At 43.3% G+C, this 27,256-nt stretch overlaps 2 protein-coding genes across 4 annotated transcripts in view; one reads left to right on the top strand and one right to left on the bottom strand.

Moving 5' to 3' along the window:
• Window positions 1-25,406, top strand: part of INO80 (INO80 complex ATPase subunit) — a 74,644-nt gene extending 49,238 nt beyond the window's left edge. For all 3 annotated transcript variants that reach the window (XM_074543024.1, XM_074543023.1, XM_074543025.1), the window contains 9 exons: window positions 631-725; window positions 3,022-3,094; window positions 4,504-4,662; window positions 5,932-6,034; window positions 6,592-6,680; window positions 7,462-7,617; window positions 8,690-8,849; window positions 9,656-9,865; window positions 10,457-25,406. In XM_074543024.1, the coding sequence (XP_074399125.1) occupies window positions 631-725; window positions 3,022-3,094; window positions 4,504-4,662; window positions 5,932-6,034; window positions 6,592-6,680; window positions 7,462-7,617; window positions 8,690-8,849; window positions 9,656-9,865; window positions 10,457-10,674 (1,263 nt within the window). In that variant the 3' untranslated portion in view covers window positions 10,675-25,406. The remainder of the gene's footprint in view (window positions 1-630; window positions 726-3,021; window positions 3,095-4,503; window positions 4,663-5,931; window positions 6,035-6,591; window positions 6,681-7,461; window positions 7,618-8,689; window positions 8,850-9,655; window positions 9,866-10,456) is intronic.
• On the bottom strand, window positions 24,319-26,873 carry CHAC1 (ChaC glutathione specific gamma-glutamylcyclotransferase 1). The gene is made up of 3 exons (XM_005480025.4): window positions 26,543-26,873; window positions 26,425-26,460; window positions 24,319-26,169 (listed from the first exon to the last, which is right to left on the bottom strand). The coding sequence occupies exons 1-3, from the start codon at window positions 26,801-26,803 to the stop codon at window positions 25,738-25,740; spliced, it is 729 nt and encodes a 242-aa protein (XP_005480082.1). The 5' UTR covers window positions 26,804-26,873; the 3' UTR covers window positions 24,319-25,737.
• Between the last annotated feature and the right edge of the window lie 383 nt (window positions 26,874-27,256).

A 27,256-nucleotide genomic window follows, 5' to 3' on the forward strand; every position in this document is an offset into this window, starting at 1 on the left:
CTTTTTCATCAGCATTCCTAGCTGATGCCATTTGATTTGTGTCTCAGGCAATGGTTTCAGTTCTGCTGCTTGGCAGGAGCTGTGGGCTGACACATCAGTGTAAGTGTTCAATGTTCTCCTATGAAGAGATTCACAGGCTCTTCACTGCTGAGGTAAAGGCTGGACAGACATTATACAGCTCCAGGTTTTTAAAACCACCAGTCAAATGGTATACAATCGACAGGGAGCAGATGCAGTTGGTGTGTTTGGAAAGGTTTGCTTGCACAGTAAAAACTTGGGATTTAGTAAAAATGTAGACTCTGTGAAAACAAACTTCCCATTTTAGTGATTTTTGTTTAGTTTTTTATTTATAGGAGAAGGCATGTACCAGGTCTGCAGTACAGCAAATGTATCTCCAACTCTGAATTTTCATTTATGTCTTACATGAAAGGCAGAAGCTGACATATGATTGAGTAGCTTTAACTTCTGGATTGTATTATTATCAAGTATTGCTTACAGAACATTTGTTGATGTGTTTATGGAACCTTGTTATAATTAGCAATCCTGTTTTTATTGTGTGTGGCGAGGGGCTCTGCAAGAGTCAAGACTGAACAGTTTCAAGAATAACTGTATTTTTTTTGTTTTTTGCAGGAATACATGGTTTATAGGAAACATACCTACATGAGATTGGATGGCTCTTCAAAGATTTCTGAGCGAAGGGACATGGTAGCAGATTTTCAGAACAGGTAATGTAGTTTGCAAGATGTGTTCTTGCTTAAATACATGTACCTAGGAAATTGATGTAAGATGTAATGGAAATAAATGAAATTTGTACTTATCTTTCTTTATATCAAATTGACCTCATTTATCCGAAACAGTTTCTTGGTGGTTTGCTGACCAGTAGTCAGTGGTTTTCATATGAATCTGTGAAAGAGTACTGGAAGCAGTTTTAGTGTAGCCACCTATTGTACTTCTTGCCAATCCAAATAGGCTGTTGCTTAGGAAAAAGCTCAATAGAAGAGCAGCAAATGTCCAGTGGTTATTAAATGCTTTGACAATTGACACTGTAAAGATGAGACTGAAAATCTTGCATATGCTAGAGTATTGAAAGTGACCTAGTTTTCTGCAAAACAAACTATTTAACCATATTTTACTAAGAAACCTTAAACTAGTATACAAAAGATAAAATGGGGATTTTATTAGCTAGAAATGTAGTGCAACTCTTCTCATTTAGTAAACCAAAATGGATCCTGGCCATTTTAATAAGTGAATCAGGGTGCATTACTTACAATGATTATGTTTATGTTTATTAAGTTTCCTTTTAATCATGAGCTATGGCTTGATACAGCGTCATTTTGGTGTGGTAGTTCACAGTAAGGTTATCCTTCCTGTATGTTGAGGTGAGCTTGGAAGAAGGTTACTTTCCCATTTTGGTGGAGTTAGGTTCATAGATAGTTGCTTATTGCAGGGTGAAAGCAACATTCTAGACTTGAGAAAATTCCTTATGTTAGTGGTCCCAAAGTATTGTTGCTGAAGATAGGAGTCAAGGCCTTTCAGGTCACTGGTTCAGGAGGCTGATGGACCTGAAGGACTGTGTTGCAATGATGAATCTTCTAGTGAATTTGAACATGTGCAGAAGTGAGAGGACAATGTAGTACCTTTCTTTCTGCCTGTTTCCAGGTGTCAGAAACAAGTTCCTTGAAGGTTATGATGTCCTCCTGGAATACTCACACTTCCTCCTGTAAGGTCCTTTAACCAAAAGAAGTGAAAAAATTAGTTTTATTAACAGACAGAATTTGGTTTTATTAGCAAATAAAACAACTGAAGAAAAATAATAATTTCAGCAGGAAATCCCTTTGAAATGTATGTCAGCCAGTCTAAACAAGAATTCCTATTAAGATGATAGTTGAATTCCTCTTATACATGATTTACTTATGAGAAATATTTCCAGGAAAAAAAGCATGACTGAGACTAAGCTATTCTGCAGAATATCCTTGCAAAGTGCTGAAAATCCATAGCTGTGGCAGGATAATTTGTTCATGTAGTCTGTGGCTCTGTCCACTTTGCTCCCCATATGGCATATCCAGAAGCATATCACAACTGCATGTTCAGGTGACTGTCTATACACACATCCCACTATAGTTACAAGAGATTACCTGGCCAAAGATTACCTTCAGTGCAAACAGGTACCTGTTGACTCCTTTGGCTTTTTTATTTGCAAGATAAAGTCTTAAGATTGGCAGCTTGGTTTTAGTTCCTTCCCATTCATTCCGCTCGAGTTTCTGGTACTTCACTGATTTTACATTTGCCAAGTTGTTCAGACAGTGTAGCAGCAAAAGGATGTGGCATTCCAGACTTCTTCTCTTAAGCAGAGAAGGACAATGTGTTGATGTCTTTGGAGTCCCTACTAGTGTACTGTCTGCTTTGTTTGTGTCAGCCTGTTCACAGATCCATAAGGTGTGGAACACTTCTAAATACTGGTGACCCTGCAGAGACACTAGTGTAGTTCACGATCTTAGGAGAAACTTTGATTTTGGTGTTATCACTGGAGTTTTCATCAGTATTTGGTCATGCTACGTATAGGGTTGTCTCCTTGGTTGTTCTGTTCAAAGCACCAAATTTAGAACAGAACTTGCATCTACACAATTTTGACTTCTATTTTTCTTTTTTTTATCAGTTGACCATCATTAAGGCAAGATTTCTTTAACATTGGGTCAGTTCTGTGAAACAATAGATTGTTCTTTATGTGTATGAAATCCTGATTTCCAGTGTGGGGAAGCCCTGGTTTGTTTTGATGCAGATTAATAAACTGCAATTGCAAATTGAATGTTTACATGTTCAGATTGTCTTCATTTGTAGATTACCTTCTTTCACTCTTTCATGTGTTTCTTTTCCTTGACTGTGAATGAACAGCACAAAGCATTCTGAACTGTTCAAGTAATAGAAATAGCCCTGATTGCTTCATATGGGTCAAAAAATTGCTTTTGTGGTTATTCCTTGTTTGTGCACAAAATAAGAGGGTTTCATCTCTTTCCTCTACAGGAATGATATTTTTGTGTTCCTGTTAAGTACGAGAGCTGGAGGCTTGGGCATTAACCTTACAGCTGCAGATACGGTGGGTGAAATTTGGTAACAATTTATGCTGGAAAAGTGGTCATTCTGTGCAAAAGTTGGCCACTCTTGCCCATACTGATCAATATTTTTAGTACTGCCATTCACATTGTGAAATTACATGTACTGTTAACTTTGTTGTTCACAATGTAATATTATCTTGATGATGAAGTTGTAGAATATTGGACTTTTTGGTACACAGTTTTTGGTTACAGTTGGAAATTTCTTCCCACTCCACACATACTTCAGTACCAGGGTCCAGAGAGGAGTTGGATTACTGAAGGGGTTTACAGGTGCAAATGACACTTAGATGAAACAGCATTCACTGTATGAATGACCCTTTGCTCCCAAGGTTCAGTTGCAAAGGAAACAGTAGAATAGTTATCAGTTACCCTTTTTTCTGTGTCCAGAAGAATGAAACAATGCCTATAAAAGTAGGAAGGCATTTGTAGTTGAAGATCAGCTACTCAGGAAGGATAAATTTCTTCCCCTGAGGTGTAAAGACAGACTGATTTAGGTAAATTGCAAGGATTTGCACTCTGGAGCAGCTGCCACTAATCACTATGGAAGGAATACTGATGAACCATTCATCTTTTCATTAACAGCTATTCTTGTGATTCTAACCTGCACCTGGTGTGCTTGCAGATTTGACCTCAAGTCTGCAGCCACACAAACCCAAAGATCTCTGAATAAAAAATATCCTATCCTATCTTGCTGTCATTCACAAGAAATCAGAAGAAAACAAATATCTGTAGAATTTTCAGGGTTTAAAAGAAGAAATAAACAGATGGAAGCTCAGGCAGGTTCCTTGCATGAGGACTTTTAGTGGTTTTCTGTGTTACTTTCTTAATACTTTGCTAAAATCTTTAAATGCTTTTGGTTTTGATGCTTATTTTGCATAAAGTACTATTAGAGTAATAGTGCAATATTAATTTAATGTAGCATCTCAATTTTTTATAGTCAAAGTACTAGAAACATTAGACTTTTTCTAGGTTTTGAATAAAAATTGGAGTACTACTTTCCTCATGAAATTCTGATATGATGGTAAGTAACGCTAAAATGCATCCATGATGGGGATTGTAGTCTGTAAGTAATTGTATGACAGTGATTCAATGTGATAACAAACTTAGGAATTTTTTGCCTCCCTATCAAGTCTATTTAAAAAGATATTAAAGATGTTCTTTGGAAGTTGAAGCATTCATAGTGTCAGTTAGTTTGAATTCACCTGAAATGCAATGGAAGAGACTTCACAGGACTAGGCAAGGCTAGTTTAACATAGCCTACAGTGAGGCTGTAATTCTGTGAAACGTGACTGAACTTCTGCCATTATCAGTATATTGGATTTCTGTTTGTTTAGTCACCAGGTGCTCTAAACGTGTAGTTTTATTTAATCCCTGTGGTGTTGCCTTGCAGGTCATTTTCTATGACAGTGACTGGAACCCAACAGTAGACCAGCAAGCCATGGACCGGGCACACAGGCTGGGTCAGACCAAACAAGTCACCGTGTACCGCCTGATCTGTAAAGGCACCATCGAGGAGCGCATCCTACAGCGCGCCAAGGAGAAGAGCGAGGTAGGACTAAGGAACTCGCCTGCAATGAGAAGTTACAGGAATGGTATCATAAAGCATGTATCAACATGAGTAAAGAGACAGAAAAAGTGTCTGCAGGGAGACAGAAGACAAAACGAAGTATCTTTGTTCAAATATGTGTCTCTAACAGAGCAGCAGTTCAGTGACATATGAACTGGAAAGAAGATAATTATTTACAGTATGGCTTCATAAAAATTGTTTCTTATGTTGCAGTGCAACTACTCAGGCTTCTTTAAGACTAGGGCTTCTGTCTTTGCTATGTCAGAGTTACTGATTCTTCTCATGTTACACAACAGCTGATTTTTTTTTAAAGACATTTGGAAGGTAATCAAGTGGAAATTATTTGAGGTGTCAGTGTTGCCAGAAAAGCTCAGTGTCCTGCAGCATCAAGCAGTAAGTGCACTAGGAACTTTAAACCTCATGATACCTCATTGGCAAGAAAGTAACTAAGGAGATTCATGGTTTTTAGTAACAGTAGGTACACTATATACAGCATTCAGATGTTTTTTGTACTTGGAGTTTTTTCTAGCTTTTGTCTTAATTGGATGCTGCTCATGATGTTGCAGCAACTGAATGCATTCACATTTCCCTTGTTGAAACATTTTTTTCTGAGATACTACACTAGAGTTACCTGAAATCAGCCTGAAAATGAGGTGTAGTCTGCTGGTGATCCAAATCATTGAAATTGCCTTATATTAAAGCTTGTTCTCTTTTGTTAAGTTACAACTTTTCTTAGTTTTTGGGTTTGTTTTTAATATAGTAATAGAGGCTGAGTGAATTGCTTAAACTGCAACACCGACTCAGGATGGCGATACAATTTTCAGTCAAGGAGACTAAAAATGTTGCACCCATTAAAAATGTGATCTTCATGATCCTCTGTGCAATTACTTGAATATTTGAATGGGTAAATAATACTTGAGAGGGCTGTTGCTGTATTTTTGTTTTGTTTTGTTCAACAGTATATTAATTAATACTATTATAATTTGTATTTTATTACATACTGCTTCAGAAAAAATGTACCTTCCCATAAGGGATGGTAATTTTCTGCTTTCTATCTCAGTTGCTTCTCATATTTTATACCTTGAAATTTTGCTGCTCAATTTGGTATGATAGAGAAATTGGATCAAGTCTAACTTAGAGAGACGTCCCTGCATGATTTTTGCAGCTGACTTTTAGTAATGGGTAATGAGAAATGTTTCATGGTGGCTTTGACTAATCTTTCCTTTTCTTCACTTGTTTTTTTCCTTCTAGATTCAACGAATGGTAATTTCAGGTGGCAATTTCAAACCTGACACCTTGAAGCCAAAAGAGGTGGTCAGCCTTCTGCTGGATGATGAGGAGCTAGAAAAGAAATGTATGTGAAATTAGTGTTTCAGCAGTTCCCCCATTTTACACTTCATTACCTTATGAAATCTGTGTTTTTATCTCTACAAACACATGTAATGCTGATAACTTCTGTTTCCTGTCTCTTTTTGTACTGCCAACTCTTGTTAGTACAAGCTGGTTTGATATCACTGCTGAGCTGAATGAAGTTGTGCAAAATGAGACATGATGATGTGATTTAAGTTTTTATTGGCACTCATTCAGGATCATTACATTGTTCCTGAATGACAGAGCTTTGACAAGAACTATGTGGGTCATGACAAGAAAAGTATTAGTAAAAGTGCTGTATTTCATCATATTTTTGAAGTTAGAGGCATAGACTTTCATGTTGCTTGAAAGAAGAACTTCCCTGTAAGACTTTTTAGTGACGTGGAAGCAAATGGTTTTAATGGAGTAATGCTTTCAATGTGTTTTAGTTTCAATACAACTGACTTTTCTTCCCAGTCCTGTTAGAATAAGAACTTCTTGTAAGATTTATAAAAGGATAGGGAATGTCTTGGTGACAGCTTTGTATTTCTTTTCCATCAGTGCGTCAGCGTCAAGAAGAGAAGCGGCAGCAAGAAGAAACAAATCGTGTGAAGGAACGTAAACGTAAAAGGGAAAAATATGCTGAGAAGGTACTTTGATACAGAGAGGTTGCCTGTGTCAGTAATAGAGCCAGAAGAGCTTCAGGATCACTGTTAGGGAATGTGGAAACATTTCATGCCAAGGCAGTCTTAATGAGTGAACCTTCTTGCTTTTACTGTTGAAAGTCAGTCTGTGGGAGTTCCTTACACAGAAGAGGGATATTAAAAAATAAGTAATGCGTAGTTACCTGTATTTTAGCTGTTAGCAACTTCAAAAATAGGGAAGTACTGCCTATTCAAACAAACCTGACAGTCAACTGATAATTAAATTGGTGACTTTATCAAGATTTTGTTCTGCAAGGACTAAAGGGGAATGTAAAGGAAGCACCAAACACAGGTAAATCCCATATAGTTATGAGGCTTCCATGGAACTGGGAAGATTAGTTTGTTTAAAAAGCATCGCTAAAACCAGCTTATGAAAATTCTCAGTTTGTAAGACAGGGAAGCTTTGCATTAATGAATTGGAATTTTGTGTAATGGTAAAGTATTTCAAGCTCACTCCAAAAGGTACTAGAAATCAAAGTAATTTTGTAAGAGTAATACTCCATCTTTCCAGCTATTTTTTGAAGAAAAACAAACAAAACCTTTCTGAAATCAAGAGGAGCATTTAAGGGATCTGTTACCAATATGCTTCAGAAACTTGTTTTGGGAAATTCTTCCTATGGCATTCCTGAGTTAAAATACTGCACTAGATTTTGAGATTTTGGGTTGCTTGTTCCCATTCTTCTGTTTTACTGCCTTTTCGTTCCTGGTATTACTTCATTTATTTCAGAAGAAGAAGGAAGATGAATTGGATGGGAAGAGAAAGAAAGAGAACATGAACCTTGTGATCCCATTTGTTCCCTCAGCTGATAACTCCAACCTGTCTGCTGATGGAGATGACTCTTTCATTAGTGTAGACTCTGCCATGCCCAGTCCTTTCAGTGAGGTAAGACTGCCTGCTGCTTTAACCCACATATTGTTTCAGTTGTGCTCCTACATCTTGTAGGATTCTTGCTGTCTGGTACTTTAGCTCTCATAGAGCTTTGAGTTTCTGGGGAAGTGACACATCTTAAAGGTGAACCATGCAAATGAAAATAGTTTATTGAAAATGCAACAGCTGCTAATAAGCTGCCTTACAGCTTGTCGTGTTATTTGACATTCCATTATTCCCCTCTTCCTTGGCTCTCTGCCTCCCTTTTCTTACAGCAAATTTATCCCCTGACTCCTCCCTTCCAGTCCATGAAATTTTTCCACTCTTACCTGGAGTCCCACTTAATTTTCTTCCTGCTTTCTTGTTCCTTTTCCCTGCCTTTCTCATGCTCACATTTATAACCATGTGCCCTCTCCCATAACAATATCTTCCATAGCAAGAACTCTCTGCTCCTGAGCCAAACAGTATCCCTCAAATAGCTCCTTGACATTCAGTGTCTTTGTAAGTACCCCTCAATAGTCTCATCTGTGTCTCTGTCTCTGCTTCCTCACTTGCGTCAGGTTCTGAATTATTGTGGTTTTTCTCCTCTGGAATTTAAATTAAAAAATCTCAGTGGCGTACATCTTGTTTTCCTTCATCTGTGTGTAAAGAATTACAAATTGGTTTTAGCAGCAAATGTATTTTGTTCTGTGCCATATCGATTAAGATTTCTGTATTGTACTGTTTCTTTATTGATCAAGATTTTTATTAGCAGTAGTAGTGGATTAAGAATCCTATTTTCTCTTTAGCACTTGAAAATGCACAATTGAACAGCAATTTGCTTAAATCTCTGTTGAGCCCATTAGTCTTTTGCTTCATAACTTAACATGTATTTTCATTAATTGAAATTAAAGTACTGCTGCTCAGCCTGTAAATAAAGTGTGGTGTGATCTGGCAGATAACGTATCATGCTCATGCTGCTGTTGTAGAGAAGATAGGAAAGAACAAGTACCAATTACTTGTGATTGTATAGGTTTTGAAGATCTTACTATTTTTGTACCCTTTCCTAACCTGAGGAGCTAATGGCTTTGTTCTCTGTCACATTTAGATATCCATCAGCAGTGAATTACACATGGGCTCTATCCCTCCCGATGAGAGCAGTAATGATATGCTTGTGATTGTGGATGATCCAGCTTCTTCAGCACCTCAGTCAAGGGCTACAAACTCTCCTGCTTCCATTACTGGCTCAGTTTCAGACACCGTGAATGGTCAGTACTCTTGCCTTGATTTATTATTAACATTTATTAAACCATGACTTTGCATAGCTAATAATAGGTTTTCTGCATTCTACCCAGGATATATGAATGGTTGGTAAGATTTGGGGGGAAAATAATTGCCTTTTCATTGCAAAGTTACTTCTGATTTGATAGGAAATCTGCTTATAGCCTGTCATTTACCACACTTACCTCTTTTCTATGTTAGTTACTTCAAAACTTGTGTCCTTTGTTCCTATGTTATTGAGGGCTCTCACCCTTAAGTTTGTTACCAAATTACAGACAACCACAGAACTATTAATCTCTAAGGTTTTCCTTGAATTTGCTATTGGGTTAATAAGTAGTTCTTTATCTCCAGTGGGTGGTTGAAATAATTTTTTTCAAGGGCAATGTAATTTTATATAATGTCAAGTGGTTTTAATTACTGTAGTTTTTCACTGTGAAATAAGTAGAATCATAGTTCTTGATGAGTTTCATTAGAGGTAGCAGATGGAAGATAATTGCATCTCTGTCTTCAAACAAGGAAATGCATCATCTTGAAGTAGAACTTGGAATGCTCCACGTCTTTGTAGGCTGGATTCATAATAATACAAGTAGTTGCAGTTAAGATACTGTTGCTGAAGAGTGAAGTTTTGTATACATAATTTCTTTTCATGAGACCGCTGCATGCTAGCAGTGTCCCTGTTACTGTGGGTGCCACATAGGAGCCCTATTGGTGGAACTGGCAGGCAGCTTGGATGGGCACTCCCTGGTGAGGATCACTGTGCGAGTCACCGGCTTAACATCCTTTCCTTCTTCAGGCGTTTCAATGCAAGATACATCTCTGGCTGCCAGAGGCCAGTCAAGTCGAAACCGGGGTCGCCCCAAAGGCGGCTCCAAGGGCGGCACTGGCAAAGGCAGGAGCCGGAAGTCGATAGCGGGGAGCGCGGCAGCCATGGCGGGGGCCAAGGCGGGGGCGGCGGCAGCCTCTGCGGCGGCGTACGCGGCCTACGGCTACAGCGTCTCCAAAGGTACGTGGGGCAGGGCACAGGCAGCGGCAGCTGGCCTGGTGCTGCTTACAGCCTGTCAGCAGATGGCTTAAGTGCTGTGTTGTTGGTATTGCTTGTCCGTTATATTCTGAGACCCAGGCAGTAGAAGGTGTGACATGGCAAGAGAGGTGTGAGGGGATAGCCAGTTTTACCTGAGATAACTTTGAGTTTCATCTGCCCTTTGAATTATGTCACACCAAATATTTTTCCTCTTGTTGTTTTTTGTTGGTTTGGGGTTTTTTTATGTGGTGTTCAGACAGATCACCAGATAGTGTTGTTTATGCCATGGCTATGGCTGTAGTTTTCCTGCATTGCATCATGTTGAAGTCACAGTATCTTGTTCTGCTAAATTGATGGCGATTGAGGTGCAGCTTTACACCCACCAGCTGAAGATAGCCCAGGGTATAACTGTAAGATGTTTTGTGTCTTAAGGACATCCCTCTTCATTAGACTGTTTTAAGTCATGAATACAGAGTGGTCTTAGGGCTGATTGTTAATCCATTGTCTGCTGTTGAAGAACCACAAGTGGAATAATATGCTCATGTAGAATTTGATTCTCTTTTCCATTGCTAGGCATGTCTGCAAGTAGCCCTCTACAAACAGCAATCATTCGGCCTTCCGGACTTACAGATTTTGGACCTTCAAACGCCTCTTCTCCCTTGAGCTCCCCTTTGAGCAAAGGAAACAGTATTTGTGGGACCCCCAAAAGTTTAAACCTGACCAGCAGTCTCATATCAGAAACTTCAATTCGGAAGCAAAGCAAAGGTGCCCACACCTCAGGTGGTCGGTAGTAATTTTGAACCCCCAAAGCTTGTCTGAGCTGTGTTGGCTTTCAGAGTAGACCACCCTGCCAGTCGAAGGCGTGCTAACAAATGCCTTGTTGCTGTCCAGCACATGTGTGGAAAGAAAATCAAAGCACAATGGGAGTGGGTGGTTGATGTGAGCACTTTGATTATGTGTATTCCAAAAAACTATCTTTGCAGACACTGCAAGAAGGAGGGAAGGGAGTCTGGGGTAAGACAGCATCCAACTACTCCATGCAATATCCTGCAGCTGTGTGTGCTTGAAGTCACACCAGTATACTTCCTCTCTTGTAGCCTGAAGTGGAGCCCAGCATTCATTTTGTCCTATGAAATCAGTATCTGAACCCCAGGAGAATCCTGTAGAGTCACAGGACATTAGTGTCCTGGCAGCTGGTCAGTGAACATGCAGGAGTAATTGGGGGCTATGCTGAAGATGATGTATGATCAAAAAAATTCTTGGGTTCTTCTGGTGTGGATCTCTGGGTTCTTTAAAGACTTGAAATTCAAAGGGAGGTGTCTCAGGTGGTTTCCAGGGAGCAGACTCTTTTCAGCACCATTTGTCAGGAGGATGTTCAGAGCTGCAGAATACAGGGAGTGCTGCCAGGCCTTGTGAGAGCAGCAGCACAGCCTCAGCTTCACACAGTGGAAGAAACCACAGGCCAGTGATTGGTTTGCATTTCAGAGTTCTCATCAGCACAAACATTCACTGTGTTCAGAATGATTTCTGTCGTTTTTGAGGTGCGCAGAACTCTTAAAAGCTTAGATACAAAATAATGCTCTATTTGTATAAATCTCGAGAAGGAGGAAAACTGAAGTGTTGAGGAGGAGTTTGTGCTGCTCCTCTCACCGTGCTGTAGCAGAGCATGGATCTGCAGCTTGTGAGAGGAGCAATGAAAAGCAATCCTGAGAGAGAGAGAACTGTGCCATTCCCCCTTCCAGCCAAATCCTGGGAAAAAAGTTGTATCTCATATCCCAGCCATCCCATTGACTGTTCCTGCAGTGTGTTTTCCCTCATCTCTGTGATCATCACACATACTGGCGTGGTTGAGTTCACTGCAGTGTGGGCGGTAGGTGTGTCCCACGAGGCTGCTGGAAGGCAGTGCTGCCAGCACCCCTCCGTGTTCTTGTTCCCTGGTTGTTCCTTCCCCATTCTCGATGCACAAACCCTGCCCGTAGCCCCCTGCTTTGCTGTAAGCGTTGTCTGCATTGCACTGAGATTTAGGTGTGGGACAGTTGTTCTGTCTCACACTTGGAATTAAGAGGCTGTTCTGCCAGGGCACTTTCATCCCTTGAGAGAAGCAAGTTGAGTTGCAGGTCTGGGCTGTGACAGTGGAAGATGATTTCTTTTTTTATTATTATAATTTTTTTCTGACCCCAAATCCTTTGCCTGGCGTCCTACAGTGTAGAGCGAGTGCTTCCTGTTGGTTCTGCCTCTAATTTGCACACCTGAAAATAGCAGAACTGAGCTTAGTTAGATTGATTTTTGAACAGATTTGCAGGGGATAATTGAGGGGGAGGTGATGTTTAATTAACTCATGAAGACTTCCCCCTTCCCCTTCTATTCACATGTATATACGATATTTAGAGGGAATCAGACAAATGCCAAGCCTTTTTTTCTCTTTGAATGTGCTGTCTATTTTTGTAACTGAACTTGTACATATGTATAAAGAGAGACACATCTTTCTTTTACTAACTGGAGGAGAAAATCTTAAATAAAATGGAGTGAGATAATTTTATGTAAATCAGTGTCTTTGTGGTTTTTATGCATGTAGCTGTATGAATGGGAGGATTAGGGAAGAGAGCATGGAGGAGTGTGCATCTGGAGGTGCTTCTGGAGACAAACGCTGCTCAGTGTAAAGCTCTAGAGCGTCTGTGCTCTGGCAAGGATCATGTTTGTAACCTTCTTCAGTTACAACTGTACCCTTATCCCGTGTTTGTATTCACTGATTGCCTCATAATCTATTTTGGAGGAAGTGTGCAGCAGGTCACAAGAAAACAGAAGCAACTATAATATTAAACAGTACCTGGTCTTCAGTGGTTGAATTCAATACAGTTGAATTATTCTCTTATAGTTATTCCTTTTTTTTTCTTATTTTTTTCTTTCCAGTGGGAGTTGAAAGGACTTTTTTATGCACAGTCTTGATCTCCAAACTGCAAGACAGTTGCATTAGATTATAATCCAAAGTGGAGAGAAAAAAAATTATCATTTGAAAAGCTTGCAAAAATGTAATATGTACTGTCACATGCTATACTTTTGGAAGATTAAATTATTGATATTTAAACCACTGATAAAAATAAAAATATTTATTTAAGAGTATAAATATATTTAGAATATATTTCTAAAATAAATCATTAAATATATTTAATGCAACATAAATAAATTTTTAAAAATATTTAATATCATTTAATTTTCAAGAGAAACACTAAATGACATCACAAGTTGTGGCAAAAGCAGTGGTAGCCCATCTGCTTGCACAGTTTGTGTCAGTCTAAGAAGTTCAATAAGATCTAATATAGTCGTAAAATAAATGAACTGCTAGATCATATTCAGTTCAATTTCTGTAAGACATTACATTTCAACATTCTTGGTATTATGCATCATAGGAGAAAAGATTCTGTGATAGTAATCAAGGAACTGGGAAAAATCATGTGATGGCTGTCCTAGTCTAATTTCTTGGGTTGGAAAAGGAAGTAGTGCTGTAAAAACAAAGACTGGGAATTTTTTAAGAAGGTGGAGGTAGTTTTGTAATCAATACCTGGGGAACAGTTATTTTGAAGTGAGCAGGTGAGTGTGCACACTGAAGCTTTGTTCTTTGTAATTTCATCTGAGCATCTTTTCACTCCAGTTGTGTGCTATGCATGTACATGCAGTAATGGCAGAGAAATTCACTTTACTCCAAGAGATCAAGCTATTTCCTAAAGGTGGACACAATGATTGAATGAACTGAGTTTGTGTATGAGCTGGAATGGTGAAATAGCTGTCAGTATGGTTTGGGGCATGTTGGGAGTGCCATGTATTCATCATGCTAGTTGATTATAGCATTTTACTCACTGATTACTACAAAACTATTAAATACAGTTCACTGATCAATGCTGCTATTGAAGACCTTTAAAGGTGATAATTTTCTTAGGTCCTGAGAAGTTAGGACCTAAAAGTGCTGCAGTGTCCCAGCCTCACACACATTTTGGTAGTTTAGCCTACAAGGGTTTTCTAGTTCAGAACGGTCCCAGAACACCCTTTGTCCCCTAGCCTGCATTTTCTCTTATCTATTATGGCTCAAGTCTGCTGTCCTTTACATTTAGCCAGCCACTAAATTTCATTTCCTTATTTTGCAAAGAGATGAACAGTTTACTGCAGGATGGTTTGAACCAGGAGCTGCTTTAATTCTTCACTTTAGGATATTATTGCTGCACTGTCCAAATGTAGTGTATTTCTGTGCCTTCTCCCCCCTCTGTTGCATGCTTTCCCCACCACAGTGTCCCTGCTCTTTGCTGTCTTGTGCCCCCTTTGTAGAAAGCTGCCTGTCTGCCTAGAGCTGTATCTTGCTTTATTTCCATATCCCCAAAATATTTCCTTCAGCAGCATTTCCCAGTGGGGGAGGCACGCAAAGCTCAGTGGGAAAAGCTCCATGCAGTAAGAATAGGGATCTGCACTGCTTTGATTGTAGCTCAGGAACAGCCAAGTTGCAGCTGAGAGGAGGAAGAGCACAATTGATAAATCACTCTGGCACAGGATGTGGATCAGTGTAATTTGGGAAGTGCTGCCTGTGACCACTGCACTGCATGTTCTGTCCTGGTCTTCTCAGTGACCTGGCCTGCTTCTGCTCCCAGATAGACTTACAGGCTCCTCAGCTTCTCACTTCTGCCTCCATCTTTCTTTTTTTGTTGACTCTCCAGTCTGAAACACACATTATAACTCTCAGGGATCCTTACAGGTGTGTCTTGTGCTCCCCTTCCTGCTCCAGGAGGCATGGTGGTGCACACCCTGCTGTCCTCCGGAAATTTCTGTTGGAGTGGCTGGAAAACAATTTGTAGCTCCCTACCCAAAGGGATGCTGCTTGCATGTGAAGTATAACTGAGAAATACGTACCAAAATAAAGGTAATCATATCTTATACTCCTAGAATTGTGAAGGATTTGTTTTTTATTTGCAGCCTGCGCCAGTTGCACAGCAGTGAATGAGAGGGGAAGGGGTGATTCTGCCTTTCTCTCAGGAGCATCCATTAGGCCAATACAGATGGCCCAGCTCTCAGATTCAACCAGCAGATCTGTAGAGTAAACAAGTTGTTCTTGTAGCACTCACATTAGCATGTGCTCCTCTGAAAAGCATCCAACAAATGCCTCTTGAAATGGAGGAATGCATGATAAGACAAGTTGGGTTTCCTCCAGCTTCAGCCTCCTCTTCATTCCTGCCTACCCCTTCAGAAAAGTGAAGTTAAAGTTACTACAAAGCTAATGGGCCTTCCAGGCATTTTGTACTGTACTCTATTTATAGAATGCTCTTCTAGGGGCATATGAGGGAATGCTTTTGCATCCTAAGCATGAGGAAGTGTTTCAGTACTCAGGTATGAAACAATGACTCCTTCCTTCCTCAGCTGATGAGCATCCCTGATAGAATGAGGGATGAAAACGTTGGAACACCACTTTTGTGTCTTCTTGAGTTTCTCGTGGACTGTCTTTTCCTTCTTTGTCAGTATTGCTGGTTCTGTTAGGTCTGTTGTACTTAACAGGTGACCATGTCAGCTAAACCTCCAAGCACTAGAGTATCCCTTGTCATCTCTGACTTTTTTGCAAGCAGTTGTTTTTTTTTGGTTGGTAGGGGAAATGCTTTTGTCTAAAGTGTTAACTTTTAAATGCATGTCCCTTATGCCTTGCACCTCTGTTCTGAGGACTGTACAAGAAAAACTCTTACTGTTGCTCAGAGATTAGGATTTACTTGGAAATTTACTACTGATTTTTTTACTATTTGTTAAATTTATTCAAATTTTCTTATTCATAACAAACTAGAAGCTTTCTTCTCAAGATGTCTTTAAGAAATACTCTCCTCTTAGTGAATCAAGTCCTGTTAATCTCACCTCTCATCTATTTCTGTAGTTGCTCTGATGTACCCTGCATTTTAACTTCCCAACTGGGTCTTCCTCTAGGAAGAAATACATCACAGGTGGGAGCCCTCCCTCCATACCATGGTAAGATGTCATCTGTCTTTCAGGTGACTGTCCTTCAGGTTTCTTTTCAAGTGTGGTGTTACAGTTTCCCTTGAAATGACGGTAGAGTTAAAACACAGGAATTCTCATTTTGATTCATTTTAGCGAGTATATATTAGAGTTTTACAGCTGCTGTGTAGACAAGTGGTTTTATGATGCTTCTTCTTCAACAGTGTTCCCGAAGAACTCCCCTCCCAGGTAAGCTCTTTGCTGAGGAAGAACATTCACATTTGCTGGGAACAGCTATTCTACAATTCACAGTCTTCTGTAATTCAAGTAACTTTCCTCCACAGACAAGTCAAAACTTGTATCAGGATTGGTGTAAACCCATCTGAGTTCCTCACAGAAGTGCTTCCAAAGCAGTCACCTTGGGCAGCCCTCGCCCTCCACAGTCAGTCAGAAACAGCACAGAGTGCCTGTCTATATTTCACTCAGCCTGTGGAGGCTGATGGGGTTTTTTTAAGGATGGGAGAGTCAGCAGATTTCACCTGTAGTAGGCTGGATGTTGCTTTGGGGTTTTTTTGAAGTACATTAAGCTTTTGGCGTGTGACTGCAATTAGCTGCGTGCTGATGAGCGGAGCGTGCTGCTGCACAGTAAACACAATGGCACGTGGCCCGACACACCCTTGAGTGACACTTCATTGTCTGTGACAAAGCTCCCAGGTTTTCCTTTGCAAGCAGGGGAAACAAGAGATGTTCAGGCTATGTGAACCTTCAGAGAATATTGAAAACTAACAGCCAAAACCTGTTTTGGGGGGGTTTACGCCATGCATCTGGTGGGTGCTAATGGGAGGGCCCTTCTGAGTCTTGTTTTGCTTGCTGCTCCTGGTCTTTCCTTAGAGTTCATGTGAACAGTGTCTGCATTCCTGCAGACCTCCTTCTTCTTGCCATTTAATCTGGATTTTTCTTTGATTTAATCTTATTTACCATCACAGTACTATGGTATTTCATAGAACTATAGAATGTAGCTAAAACTCAGGTTTTAGTTAGAAGGGACCTTGAAGATCATCTGCTTCCAAACCCCCTGCCATGGGCAGCAACACTATTTTTGTTGAAGTGAATCTTGAAATAGCTCTAAAGGTGCATAATGGGACATTTCAGTCTCTGGATTTCAAGGGCCCCTGACACAGTAATTCAGCTTCATAATGTCTGTTTGTCCAGATGATTGCAGTCTTTCATCATTCTCTGCGTGTTCAGAGTTTGGAAGAAATTACTGTAACTATCTTGCAGTCATAATTTTAGTAAGATATTTAATCTGGTTAGCACAATAAGAAAATTTTTTTCTTAATATTCAAGTAATTTGACATTCAGATCAATTCCAATTGACTAATTGGAAGCTTACTGACATTGTGATTCTGAATCTGTAATGCACAAGGAGGTTTTTAAAACACTGTTGACATGGGACTGGAAGTCCTGACAATTCCTTTTATTGGTTGCTGTGAAGTTCTTTACATGATTTTGAAACAGCCAATCATGAGCTTTGCAGCTTCCCTGGCTTTGATAACTTGCTGCTAGCATATGCAATCAGGGGTATATAATGTATAATTAACATAATTTGGTTTCACTGCAGTTTGCTGGTTTTTCTATCATTGTGTCTGTCTGGAATCAAATAACTAAATACTAAGAGCGAGAACTGGTTTGGTAGAATATTCACAGACAGATTAGAGAAGCCCAGCTCTGCCTTGCAATGACATAATTGATAGCATATCAATTATAAGTAATGTTTAAATTTTTACTTTAGACCAGATCTCATCTTTGAGATGTTATAGGAATTAACACAAGTGAGAAGTTTGGAACTGTCAGCAGGTAAAAGAGCTTGATACTGCAAGATATTTGAGTGATCCCTATAAAGCAAAAACACCCCAAGCTATATAAAAATGTTTCTCTGCTGAACCTAAATTTTAGTTGCTTTGGTATGTGAAAGTTCAGGAGTATTGAAAGCAAATCACTAAACTTGCAACCGCTCAGATCCTCACTGAACAACTGCAAACATAAGAGTATCCATGAAAATATAAGATGACTCTTGCATGTTTGCATCAGGATGTAGTGCTGATTACAGGAGCACACACTGTCTCTTTTTTCCAGTGTGATATCACTGAACACCCAGTGTACAGTTGCCAGTACTCTGAAAAACATCATCCCTCAATATTTCACAATGTGCTTTGAAAGTCATTGTACGCTTTTGAAATCATATTCTTGATGTCTCAGCTCCCCATCTGTACAATAGAAATTACACCTCTTCACAAAGGTCTCATGAAGAGGAATTTAGGCTTGCCAAGGTGCCACAGTGATGTGCAGATGTTGCTATAGTGATTTGCCAGAGAAAAGTCAAAGTAGGGAGGGAACAGTCCCCCTGCATTTGTGTGCATAAAGGCATAAACAAATATATAGAGAAAAAGGAATTGAGCTGCTGCTCATTTTTAAGGCCCTCCCATCAACTGAAACGAGGCAGCAATCCTCTGGGAAAAAAATTAGTGGATATTTATTCTGAATGAGCCTAGTCCCACAGTTACTTTTTTCTCCTCAGTCCTGAGCTCATCTGCCCTCAAATTATAGGATATATTCCCAGGAATAGATTCAGTATATACTGAATATATACTCTCTGTAGTTGAGAGACAGAAGTGCTTCCAGAATCAACTGTGCTGTGCAGCACCAAGAGACACTTTCATCTGGCTCCTGTCTAACATGTCCAGAGGTAACTGAGTCTCTTAACAGCTGCTGTCAAAGTAAAGATGAAAAGCAGCATCTGTCATAGCTGTGGAGAGCTGGGCACTCCTGCACTTTTCCCTCTTTTAAAATGGGATTGTGTGTTCGTGGGGAGAAACAACTTGAAGTAAAGCACACTCCTATAAAGCAGAGCGAAGAATGCATCCATGTATAATCTGAAATGAATTTATGTATAATCAAAGAACCTGCTAGCTGTTTGAAACATACTTTTGGCTCAGTTTTACTTAAAGAAATGAGTACTTCACTGGAAAACAAGAATAGGTGAGAGATGTCAGCCCATGGCGCCAGTAGAAGCACCCCGAGGACAGAGCTGCTGACCCCAGCTGTCTGTAACAGGATCCCGCACCCTGCGCACCTCCAGCACACCCAGCCACGCTCAGCCGCAGTCCTGGGAGGTCACTGGCAGCGCTGGCTGTCACTCGCTGCTGTGACACGTGGAAGCACACGAGCCAGAGCTGGCCCGGCCGGGCGGCGCTGCCTCTCCCAGCCGGCCCGGGGCCCGGGCAGCGCGGCGCCCTCCCTGCCTCCCTCCCTGCCTGCCTGCCTGCCTGCCTCCCTCCTTCCCTGCCTCCCAGCCTCCCTCCCTCCTTCCCTGCCTCCCTCCTTCCCACGGCATCGCGCGGTGCCTCGGGGCGCACTCGGCCCCCGGTACGCCGTCTACCAAGGAGGGGATAAAAAGCTGCTTTTAAAAGTTTGTTTTCTAAGTGTTTTCAAATGTCACATACGCTTTGTGTAGACAGAGTTTAGTATCAGCAGGCTGGCTGGTTGCCCCCCAGGCGGCTCGTTTGCAGACAAGTTCTAATTGCTGTAAGTGGGCTGGATGTGCGTCTGTGAAATGACTTCCATATTGCCTGTGCTGTTGGTGTCTCTCTGTGCTCGGGCTCAGTTTAAGGCAAAGCAGAGGGCTGAGGCCGAAAGGCAGTGAAACCCTGAGCTCACGCCATCCCGGAGGGTTCCCAGCCTCCCCGGGCCCGTGACGAGGGCGCTGGGGCGGGTGCGGCGCAGGGAGCGCAGGGCGCGGGGCGCAGGTGGCAGCGAGCCCCGCTCTGCAGCTCCGGCTGGAGAGGGAGCGTGGGCAGGTCCCGTGTGCTGGGCCACAGCTCTCTGCTGGCACGCACCCAGCAGGTTCATCATGTTTCTGAATCTCAGGCTTGCTAACCAGCACGGGTACATGAAACCTCTCCAAACTCTCCAAAAGTCACTCTCTGACTTGCCTTTCTGGGAGTGAAACTCTGACAGATTTTCAGGTGCCTCAGTCGCTTATACCTGCTTGTGGACAAAGCAGCACTCTGGGGCTTCCTCCTGCTATGTGAGCCAGCAGGATTTGGGTAGTGGGGTAAAAACTTCCCCTTTCCTTTGGTGACGAGTTTTAAGTGATGGTAGCTATCAAGTGTCTCCTCAGTCGTCAGGCTTAGGCCAAGTTGATCCCTGGTGGTTTAAACTGAAGCTTCATGGAAATGAGTCCTTTTAAAACAGTGAGGTGAGGGAGGCAAAAAGCAGCGTAAACAGGAGGACATAAGAGAGAAGTCTTTGTTCTTGTGTTCCCAGAGCAGCCCAGCGTGGTCTGGGAACAGTGTGGTGTCCCCAGCTAGGAAAACAGCACCTCTGTCTTTGAACTTCCCTGACCTTTTACGTTATTTCAGTCTCATTCTCTAGAGTTCAAGGTACTGGCTGTGCTTCAGGAATTCACAAGCATAAACACTCATCAGTGTGGCTGGCACTATGATGAGATGAAAAGGGAGTTGAGAAGGGATAAAAACATCCAAAAGCCAAACAAAAAGTGTACAGGGTTTGTAAACAAAGCATGTAGAGCTTCCCCAGTGCTGCCCAGAATGCCCACTTCCTTCCACCCTCCCCTCCAGGGCTCAAGGCTCCTTTAAACCCACAAGGGGCTTCTCTCATAGTTTTAACAGAGCATATAAATCAGGGAGGTTTTCACCTAAGCCTAGGCAACTAAGTTAGTAGGAAATTCCTAAGTGTTTTGAGCAGCTGCTAGTTTTGCTGCAAGTGTAGTTTTTCCACAGCTTGATTGTAAATCAATTTTGTTAATCCTTTCCTGTTCCTCCCATGCACAGGGACTGATTCTGTACTGAGCTGGGCTGAGTGCTGATGGCACATCACTGCTCAGTCGTGCACTGGGATTGTCCTTTTTTATGCTGCATCAGTCCTTGAGTTCTAAAAAACATTTGGATTTCGTGCTATTGAAGTCTGTGCCCTGTTGTGAAAACTGGCAGCATCAAAATGAGAAAGAAGTCTGACTAAGGGAACATCTCCCATCCAAATTCTGCTCATTTGCTTTCCCAGGTTTTGGGACATATCAGCTGTGCCCCCATTCTGGTGCTGAACTGTCTGGAATGTGTTACCTGGAGAAGTGTCAAAGCACACAGGTGGCCACATCTGGATACATCATGCAAAGTGCCTTGTGCTGGTGCAGCTGTATAGCCAGCAGACCCTCTTTCTCTCCCCTGCTTTCTTTTCCCTCCCGGCTTTGCTGGTGGCAGGAGCAAAGAGCAGGCTGTGACCCAGCCAGCCGTGCTGTCAGGACAGATGCACCCTGTGTTCATGTGCACAAAGTGCCTCTGCTGCTGCTGCTGCCGCCAGGGGAGCGCAGCCAGCACGGCCTCCGCGGGCTCCCACACGCAGCAGCTTTCTTTGGGGTTCTGTCTCTCGCTATTCCTCTGCCTGTGAAACATCTGTAGGTAATTAAAGCCATATTGCAGCCTGTCTCTTGAGGAGCAGGCTGACACATATGGAATAACATGTGCTGCATACAACCAGCTGCAGTTCTGTAGCAGATGCTAAGTCCAGCATGTGCCATTCCCTGTGACTTGCAGGCCGCCTGCAAGGCTCTCCCTGCCACACGTGGCAGAGCCCCAGGGAGCCTCTCGAGCCTGTGGGCATGCATGCAGAGCTCCACCTTCCCCCTTCAGCTCCTCCTGGAACTGAGACTCTGAGCTGGCTCTTCAGTAGCCTTCAAAGTTTGTGCTAGCCCCACTCTAGGGATGCTCAAATGTACCTTTTCCTCAGGTAGACTTGACCAGGCCATTGGCTCCTTTCACACCCATTTGAGGAAATCTGATCTGTTTCCTCTCTTCTCCCCTTTCCTACCACCTCCTTCTCTTGCCAAGTTGCGTGCATTTATTGTCATCAGCCACAAATATGAATTTGGTCTCATTAATTTTCTGACCTGGAGAAGTACATGAAGCACAGGTAAGTTCACAACTTGGAGATGCTATATTTAAACTAAAATTTTACTAAAGCTGGAATCACTTTGGTGGATTTACCTCCATGGTCTCCTCTGTTCTGGACACTCCACCTTGAAACTGCAATTATATTGTAGCATCTGAAAACCAGAGGTTTTTCCTCTTGGCTTGGTCCTCTCTGAATCCTTTTAACATTGCTGAGTTTGCTTATCCTTTCTCTGCCTTTCAAGGACTGTTTGCCCTCAGGAGTGCTTTAACGTATGAAGGCTGGGACTGGATTAACTGTTGTCATCTACTTTATTCAGAGGGCTTGTGCCACTGCAAAGCAGTTGGGTAGGTCCTGTCTTAATGTACTCAAGGAAATGGTGACTCAGGCCCATGTTCTGTGTGGGAACTGCTGGGCAGGAAAATGGAAAAGGCTGAAGAAGGAACTGAAATCACATGAATTGTGCTGGTTTTATGCTTGGGAAATATGCAATTGATAGAGCTTGTAAATGAGTTTCCATTGCAATTGGTTTCTAATGTGAGGTGACCTGATAGGCACAAGATTGTCATAGGGAAGTCAGAAAGAGCTGCACACACAGTAGGAAGCTGCTGGATAGGGAAGCATCTCCAGAGGTGTCTGGCAGCACTGGGTGTCCCACCCTGTCTGTGACAATGGTGAGTGTTTTTTCCCAGGCCAGTGTCAGTGGCAGGGCTGCAGGAAGCTGGAGCTGCACCCACAGCCAGCTGCTTGGTTCAGGCTGGCACAGGGACAGGAAACCCACAGGGAAATATACCTGGGCTAGGACACTGTCTTTGTGTGTCACCATCCACCTGGCACTCCCAGGTGCCATGGTTGTGAGACTGCCTCCAGGCAGCAATTACATTCCTCCCACTTGGTTCATCAGAGGCAAGGAACCCCCACCTTTGTGTGGCAGTACAAAGTCTGGGCATGTAGCGAATGTTGCAGGGTGCCATCTCTCCTCGCTCACATGGCCAAAGTTCAAGTCTGGGATGTTAACCTTTTAAATTAATTGACTGACCAAAATATCACCAGTCCCCACACTCACAGCACATAGCAAAAGCCTTGGGAGAAAGAAGTTAACTAATGGCCTCAGTGTCTTACTGACTTGAGGATGCAGTGACAGGGTGACAGCAGCAAGCTGCCAAATTCACTGCTTCTGATGAGAAAATGGGGCCCCTTCTTTGGAAGTCCACTGCAAAGGATTCCTTGGGAAGAAAATGGTAGTTCAGTGGAGTAGTGTACCTGTGCTTAAAACAGTGAAGTTTTTCAGGGAAGAAGAAACAGCCACTGAAGGAACATTCCTAGTGCAGCTGCATTGTTCACAAGCATTCACTGCTTGTCTCCTACCAGATTGTGAAAGATCACGGGGCCATTCCAGGCTTGGCAGGACAAGGCAGGGGGCTCTCCCTGTGCAATGGCAATGGAGGTTGCTCAGTGCACGTCTGATGTTAATTCCTGTCAGTGGCATCTTTGTGCCTGTGAAGATTGGAAAGGTGTGAAGATGGTTTTGGTTTATCTGGAGTAATTCTGGAAACTGACCCCAGTCTTGTACTAGCGAGGGGGTTTTCTCTGCACGTAAGTTCCATCTTTAACCCTTTGATTTTCCAGCTGGAGGATACCCCAGCCCCCAGGGTGCAGCTGCTCAGCTGAAGTGAGAGCCTCCACAGGAGAGTGAAAGTGTATTTTTCTCTACTCTGTTGTCCCTGCCTTTAATTAGTGGTACATTCAGTTGTTTCAGTTAGTTTTTACTTCATCACTCAAGTCTTGAGGCAGGTTATACTGGTAGGTACAGTGATCTGCTGGTGCTGAGGGAGCTGGTAACAAGAGGAGTGGGAATGTGCACATTACCCCTGTACACACCACGTGGGGCACAAGGCAGGAAAAAATAACTGACTCCCTTACAGTAGCCAGCAGATCTGGCTGCAGCTGCAGTTTCTGGTCCGTCCACTATTACTTCTTGAAAACAGCAATGCCAAATTACACTCAGAATGAAAATCCTTTCACCTGCCAAGGAAGAATTACATTTCTGTGCCTGCCCTGCAGAGTTTGAAGGGCTGGCTTGTGTCTGTTTTCAGTACTAGCACTCCACAATCAACAAGAGCTGGAAAGAGAAAGTCACTGAATCCCCTTTTCTCAAAGGGAAAGAATCAGTTGAGTTCTTCCACTAGATTTGGCAGAGGCATGCTGCTCAGCAAGATGACTTAAAAAACCAAAACAAAACCACAAAAAAATCCATAGGAACTTCAGCAGCATTAGCAATTAAGGCTTTGTTAAAAAAAAAAAAGTCACTATTAAAAAACCCACAAAAACAAACAAAAACCCACAAAAAACAAACAAAAAGAACCACACACCAAAAAAAAAAAAACCCAAAAAACAAACAAAAACCCCCAAAAACAAAACAAAAAAACAGTAACAAAAAACCCCCACAAAAACCCAAGACTTCTTAGTTTGAACTCTAAGTCCATAATGAAAAAGACTAACACCAAAGTATATGAGATTGACTTTGTCAGTTTGTTTTATTACTGGGCACAGCACCGTACCATTTCATATGCATACAAGCCACAGTAATACAAACAGTACCTCGCCTTTTTTATAATTAAAAAAACACATGGCATTTGGGAGGAGCCAGCAGTCCCAGGGTGCAGCTCTCAAGAGCTATTTTACTGCAGTTGCAGTAGCAGCAGTTTTCTCACAAAATACTGTGGGTTTTCATGCTGTTAATATGTGAAACTGAAAAGTCTGAGCTTGCAGCATTGCCTCTGCTTAACATGGTCAAGGCAGGCTTTACAGCAGCTCACAGGCACACAAGTATGCTCACTCATGGTGCTCTGCAGTCAAATGGAAGGTGCCAGACAGACACCCCTGTATGGAATCAGAACCCTCAAAAAATGCTTCTACAGAAACCCACGTCATCCTGAAGCACCAGAGGTTTATCCAGGTCAGGGCATCCTGGCAGCTTTCCTGCAGGCAGCACAGGCTTCCCACACAGGCAGGACCTTTTCTTACAGAGTCAGGTATGTCTGGAGCAGCACAAGGACAGTGAAGCCTGGAGAAAAGCTTGTCATTAAAGCAGGCTTAGCTCCTCAGAAAACAGATTTAAAACTAGAAGGCACAAATGCAAGGTTGAGCGTGGGCTGCATACCACTGTGGCATGTGAGTAGTTTAGATAACCCCTCCTAAGAGGAAATGTATCACATAATAAATACAGTATGACATTTTAGAAAAGAAGTGCATTACTGTGATCCTTCACAACATAAGGAAGTAGGATCCACAAGAGCATTAAGAGGCCTGTTCACTTTATATTGCACAAACATTCTAAAATTTAGTGTCAGGTGATTGCATTGGAGGTGGGACAAGGCAGGAGAAAAAAAATAAAGGTTTTATTTGGCGGAATCTGCCAAAGTCTCCACCACCACACAAACAGTTTTTTGCCAATCTCCAAAGTCTCCACCACCACACAAACAGTTTTTTGCCAATCTGAGGTAGAATTACATAGATACTGCTTAAATCCAGTCAAGTCCTGCTCAACTAGTCTTAAAAAAAAAAAAAAAGGTAAGAAAAAAAGAGAAAGTGCACAGAATAGATGAGCCTCTTTCTCTACAGAAAACAAGTGCCTCAGGTTTAACTCCCAGAAGCAAGTCTTACAAAGCAGAGTTCCTGTGAAGATCCCAGCTCCTCAGCTGGAAAGCAGTGATGGGTATGGTGATGCTACAGATAAGGAGTGTAACAAGTACTAACTGCAAGTCCTATAGCAAGCCTTTTACTCTCCACTTCCCTCCTCCCTCCCCAGCTACTTGCTAGCTCTCCCTTTACTCAGTCAGTCCAGTATATTTTATCAGAGTTAAGATTGTCCCCACTGCTTTCTTCTCCCTTATGTCCCTTTTACTGAACCTGCAAAAATATTTCCTATTTCAACCCTTAGACTTCTGAGGGACACTTGCAGTTTCTTCTAGAGACTCCTCTGTGTAGTATAGACAAGGAAGGATGGAGATAAGAGCCTCCTCGATGGAGAAGAGATGTTTGTCCTCTGCTTGAGGACAGAAGTAGCGCATAAAGTCTGCCAGTCTCAGCAAGTACTCTATGTTGTGACCAGCACAACCACTCGAGACAATGATTTGAGCTGCAATGTCTTCTTCAGATGCTGGGCCAAGGTAGGAAGGGTTCTGGGGTGTTGCAATGTAAACAAGAGCCAGGATGGGTTCCTCTGCATCTTTCTCCTGAGGGTGGAACTTCACCAGCTTGGTGTCATAGCCTCCCAGGACAGCTTCTCGCATGTTGAGATACTCGAGCGATGCAGCGATTTGCTCCCCACGGACCTCATAGGCTACACCCCACGTGCATGCCTGCAAGTCAAAGAGCGGGGTGGTTACGGGATGCTGTACCTGCGCTGGCCTGTCGAGCCGCCCGCCAATGTTTCAAATCAAGGCTCCCTTACTCGGGGGTCCCCCCACAAGTGATGGGAGAGCAGAGAAAGGCTCTCACCGCACAACCCCCCACGATCCCGGCGGGGCTTGAGAGCACTCGGCTCCCACCACACGTGTCCAGGAGGTGAGGCGGGCACCCCCCGCCCAGGCCAGCCCCAGCTCCCCGGTACTCACCCCGCAGTCCTCCAGCAGCGTCACCACCCGCCCGGGCTGTGGGCACAGAAAGGCAGCGCGTTAGAACCGAGCTGAGCCGAGTGCGGCACCCCAGCACCCCGCGCCCCCCGGCCCTTACCATCTTCTCGCTGCCGCGGTGGAAGGTGTCCCCCTGCCAGAAGCGGCGGCTGTAGCCGCGGATGAAGCCCACCTTGCGCGACGTGAACTCGAAGCCCGGCCTCCACACCAGCGAGCCGTACCCGAAGATCCACACCGGGGCCGCCAGCTCCGCGCCCTCCGCCTGCCCCGAGGGCGACGAGGAGGAGGAGGAGGAGGAGGAGAGGGGCGGGCGTGGCGGCGGCTCCGGGCTCTCCTCGGGGAGCTGCGGGTCGCGCTTCATCTCGGCGCTGCGGCGGTGGCGGTGTCGCGGCTCGGCCGCCGCTGCGCTTTAAAGGCGGCCCGGGCCGCCCGCCCCGCCCCGCCCGCCCGGGTGATGCAACGAGGGCGGGAGGTTTCGCGGCGCCGCGCGTGGGGCAAAGCGGGGCGCGGGTTGCGTCAGGCGGGGTGCCCGGCCCGGGGTCCGCCTGTCCGGCAGCGCCGGGTGCCGCATTCCCGCGGGCACGCCAGGGCATCGGCCGCGGCCGGAGCGCAGAGGCCGCCGGAGCAGAGCGCGCCGTGCCCAAGGGGAGAAGCTGCGCTGCAATGAGCGGGCCGGCCCCTCTCTGCAGCCCGACCCGCGCTCCCGGCTTTGGCTTTACCCCAGAAGCTGAGGTGCTGTGGTGGAAAACCAGGCGGTTAATGTTTAACAGGGTGGCGCGACAGCGCCTGACGTCCACAGGGCCAAGGTGTAAGG

This window comes from Zonotrichia albicollis, chromosome 6, assembly GCF_047830755.1.
Source record: "Zonotrichia albicollis isolate bZonAlb1 chromosome 6, bZonAlb1.hap1, whole genome shotgun sequence".
Taxonomy (NCBI): domain Eukaryota; kingdom Metazoa; phylum Chordata; class Aves; order Passeriformes; family Passerellidae; genus Zonotrichia; species Zonotrichia albicollis.

Excerpts from the sequence above, each read along its gene's own strand:
- CHAC1 (XM_005480025.4), bottom strand. The coding sequence starts at position 26,803 with ATGAAGCGCGACCCGCAGCTCCCCGAGGAGAGCCCGGAGCCGCCGCCA. Across the intron at positions 26,461-26,542 it reads ACCGCGGCAGCGAGAAGATG|CCCGGGCGGGTGGTGACGCT; the intron begins GTAAGGGCCGGG and ends CTGTGCCCACAG. Across the intron at positions 26,170-26,424 it reads CGCTGCTGGAGGACTGCGGG|GCATGCACGTGGGGTGTAGC; the intron begins GTGAGTACCGGG and ends TTTGACTTGCAG.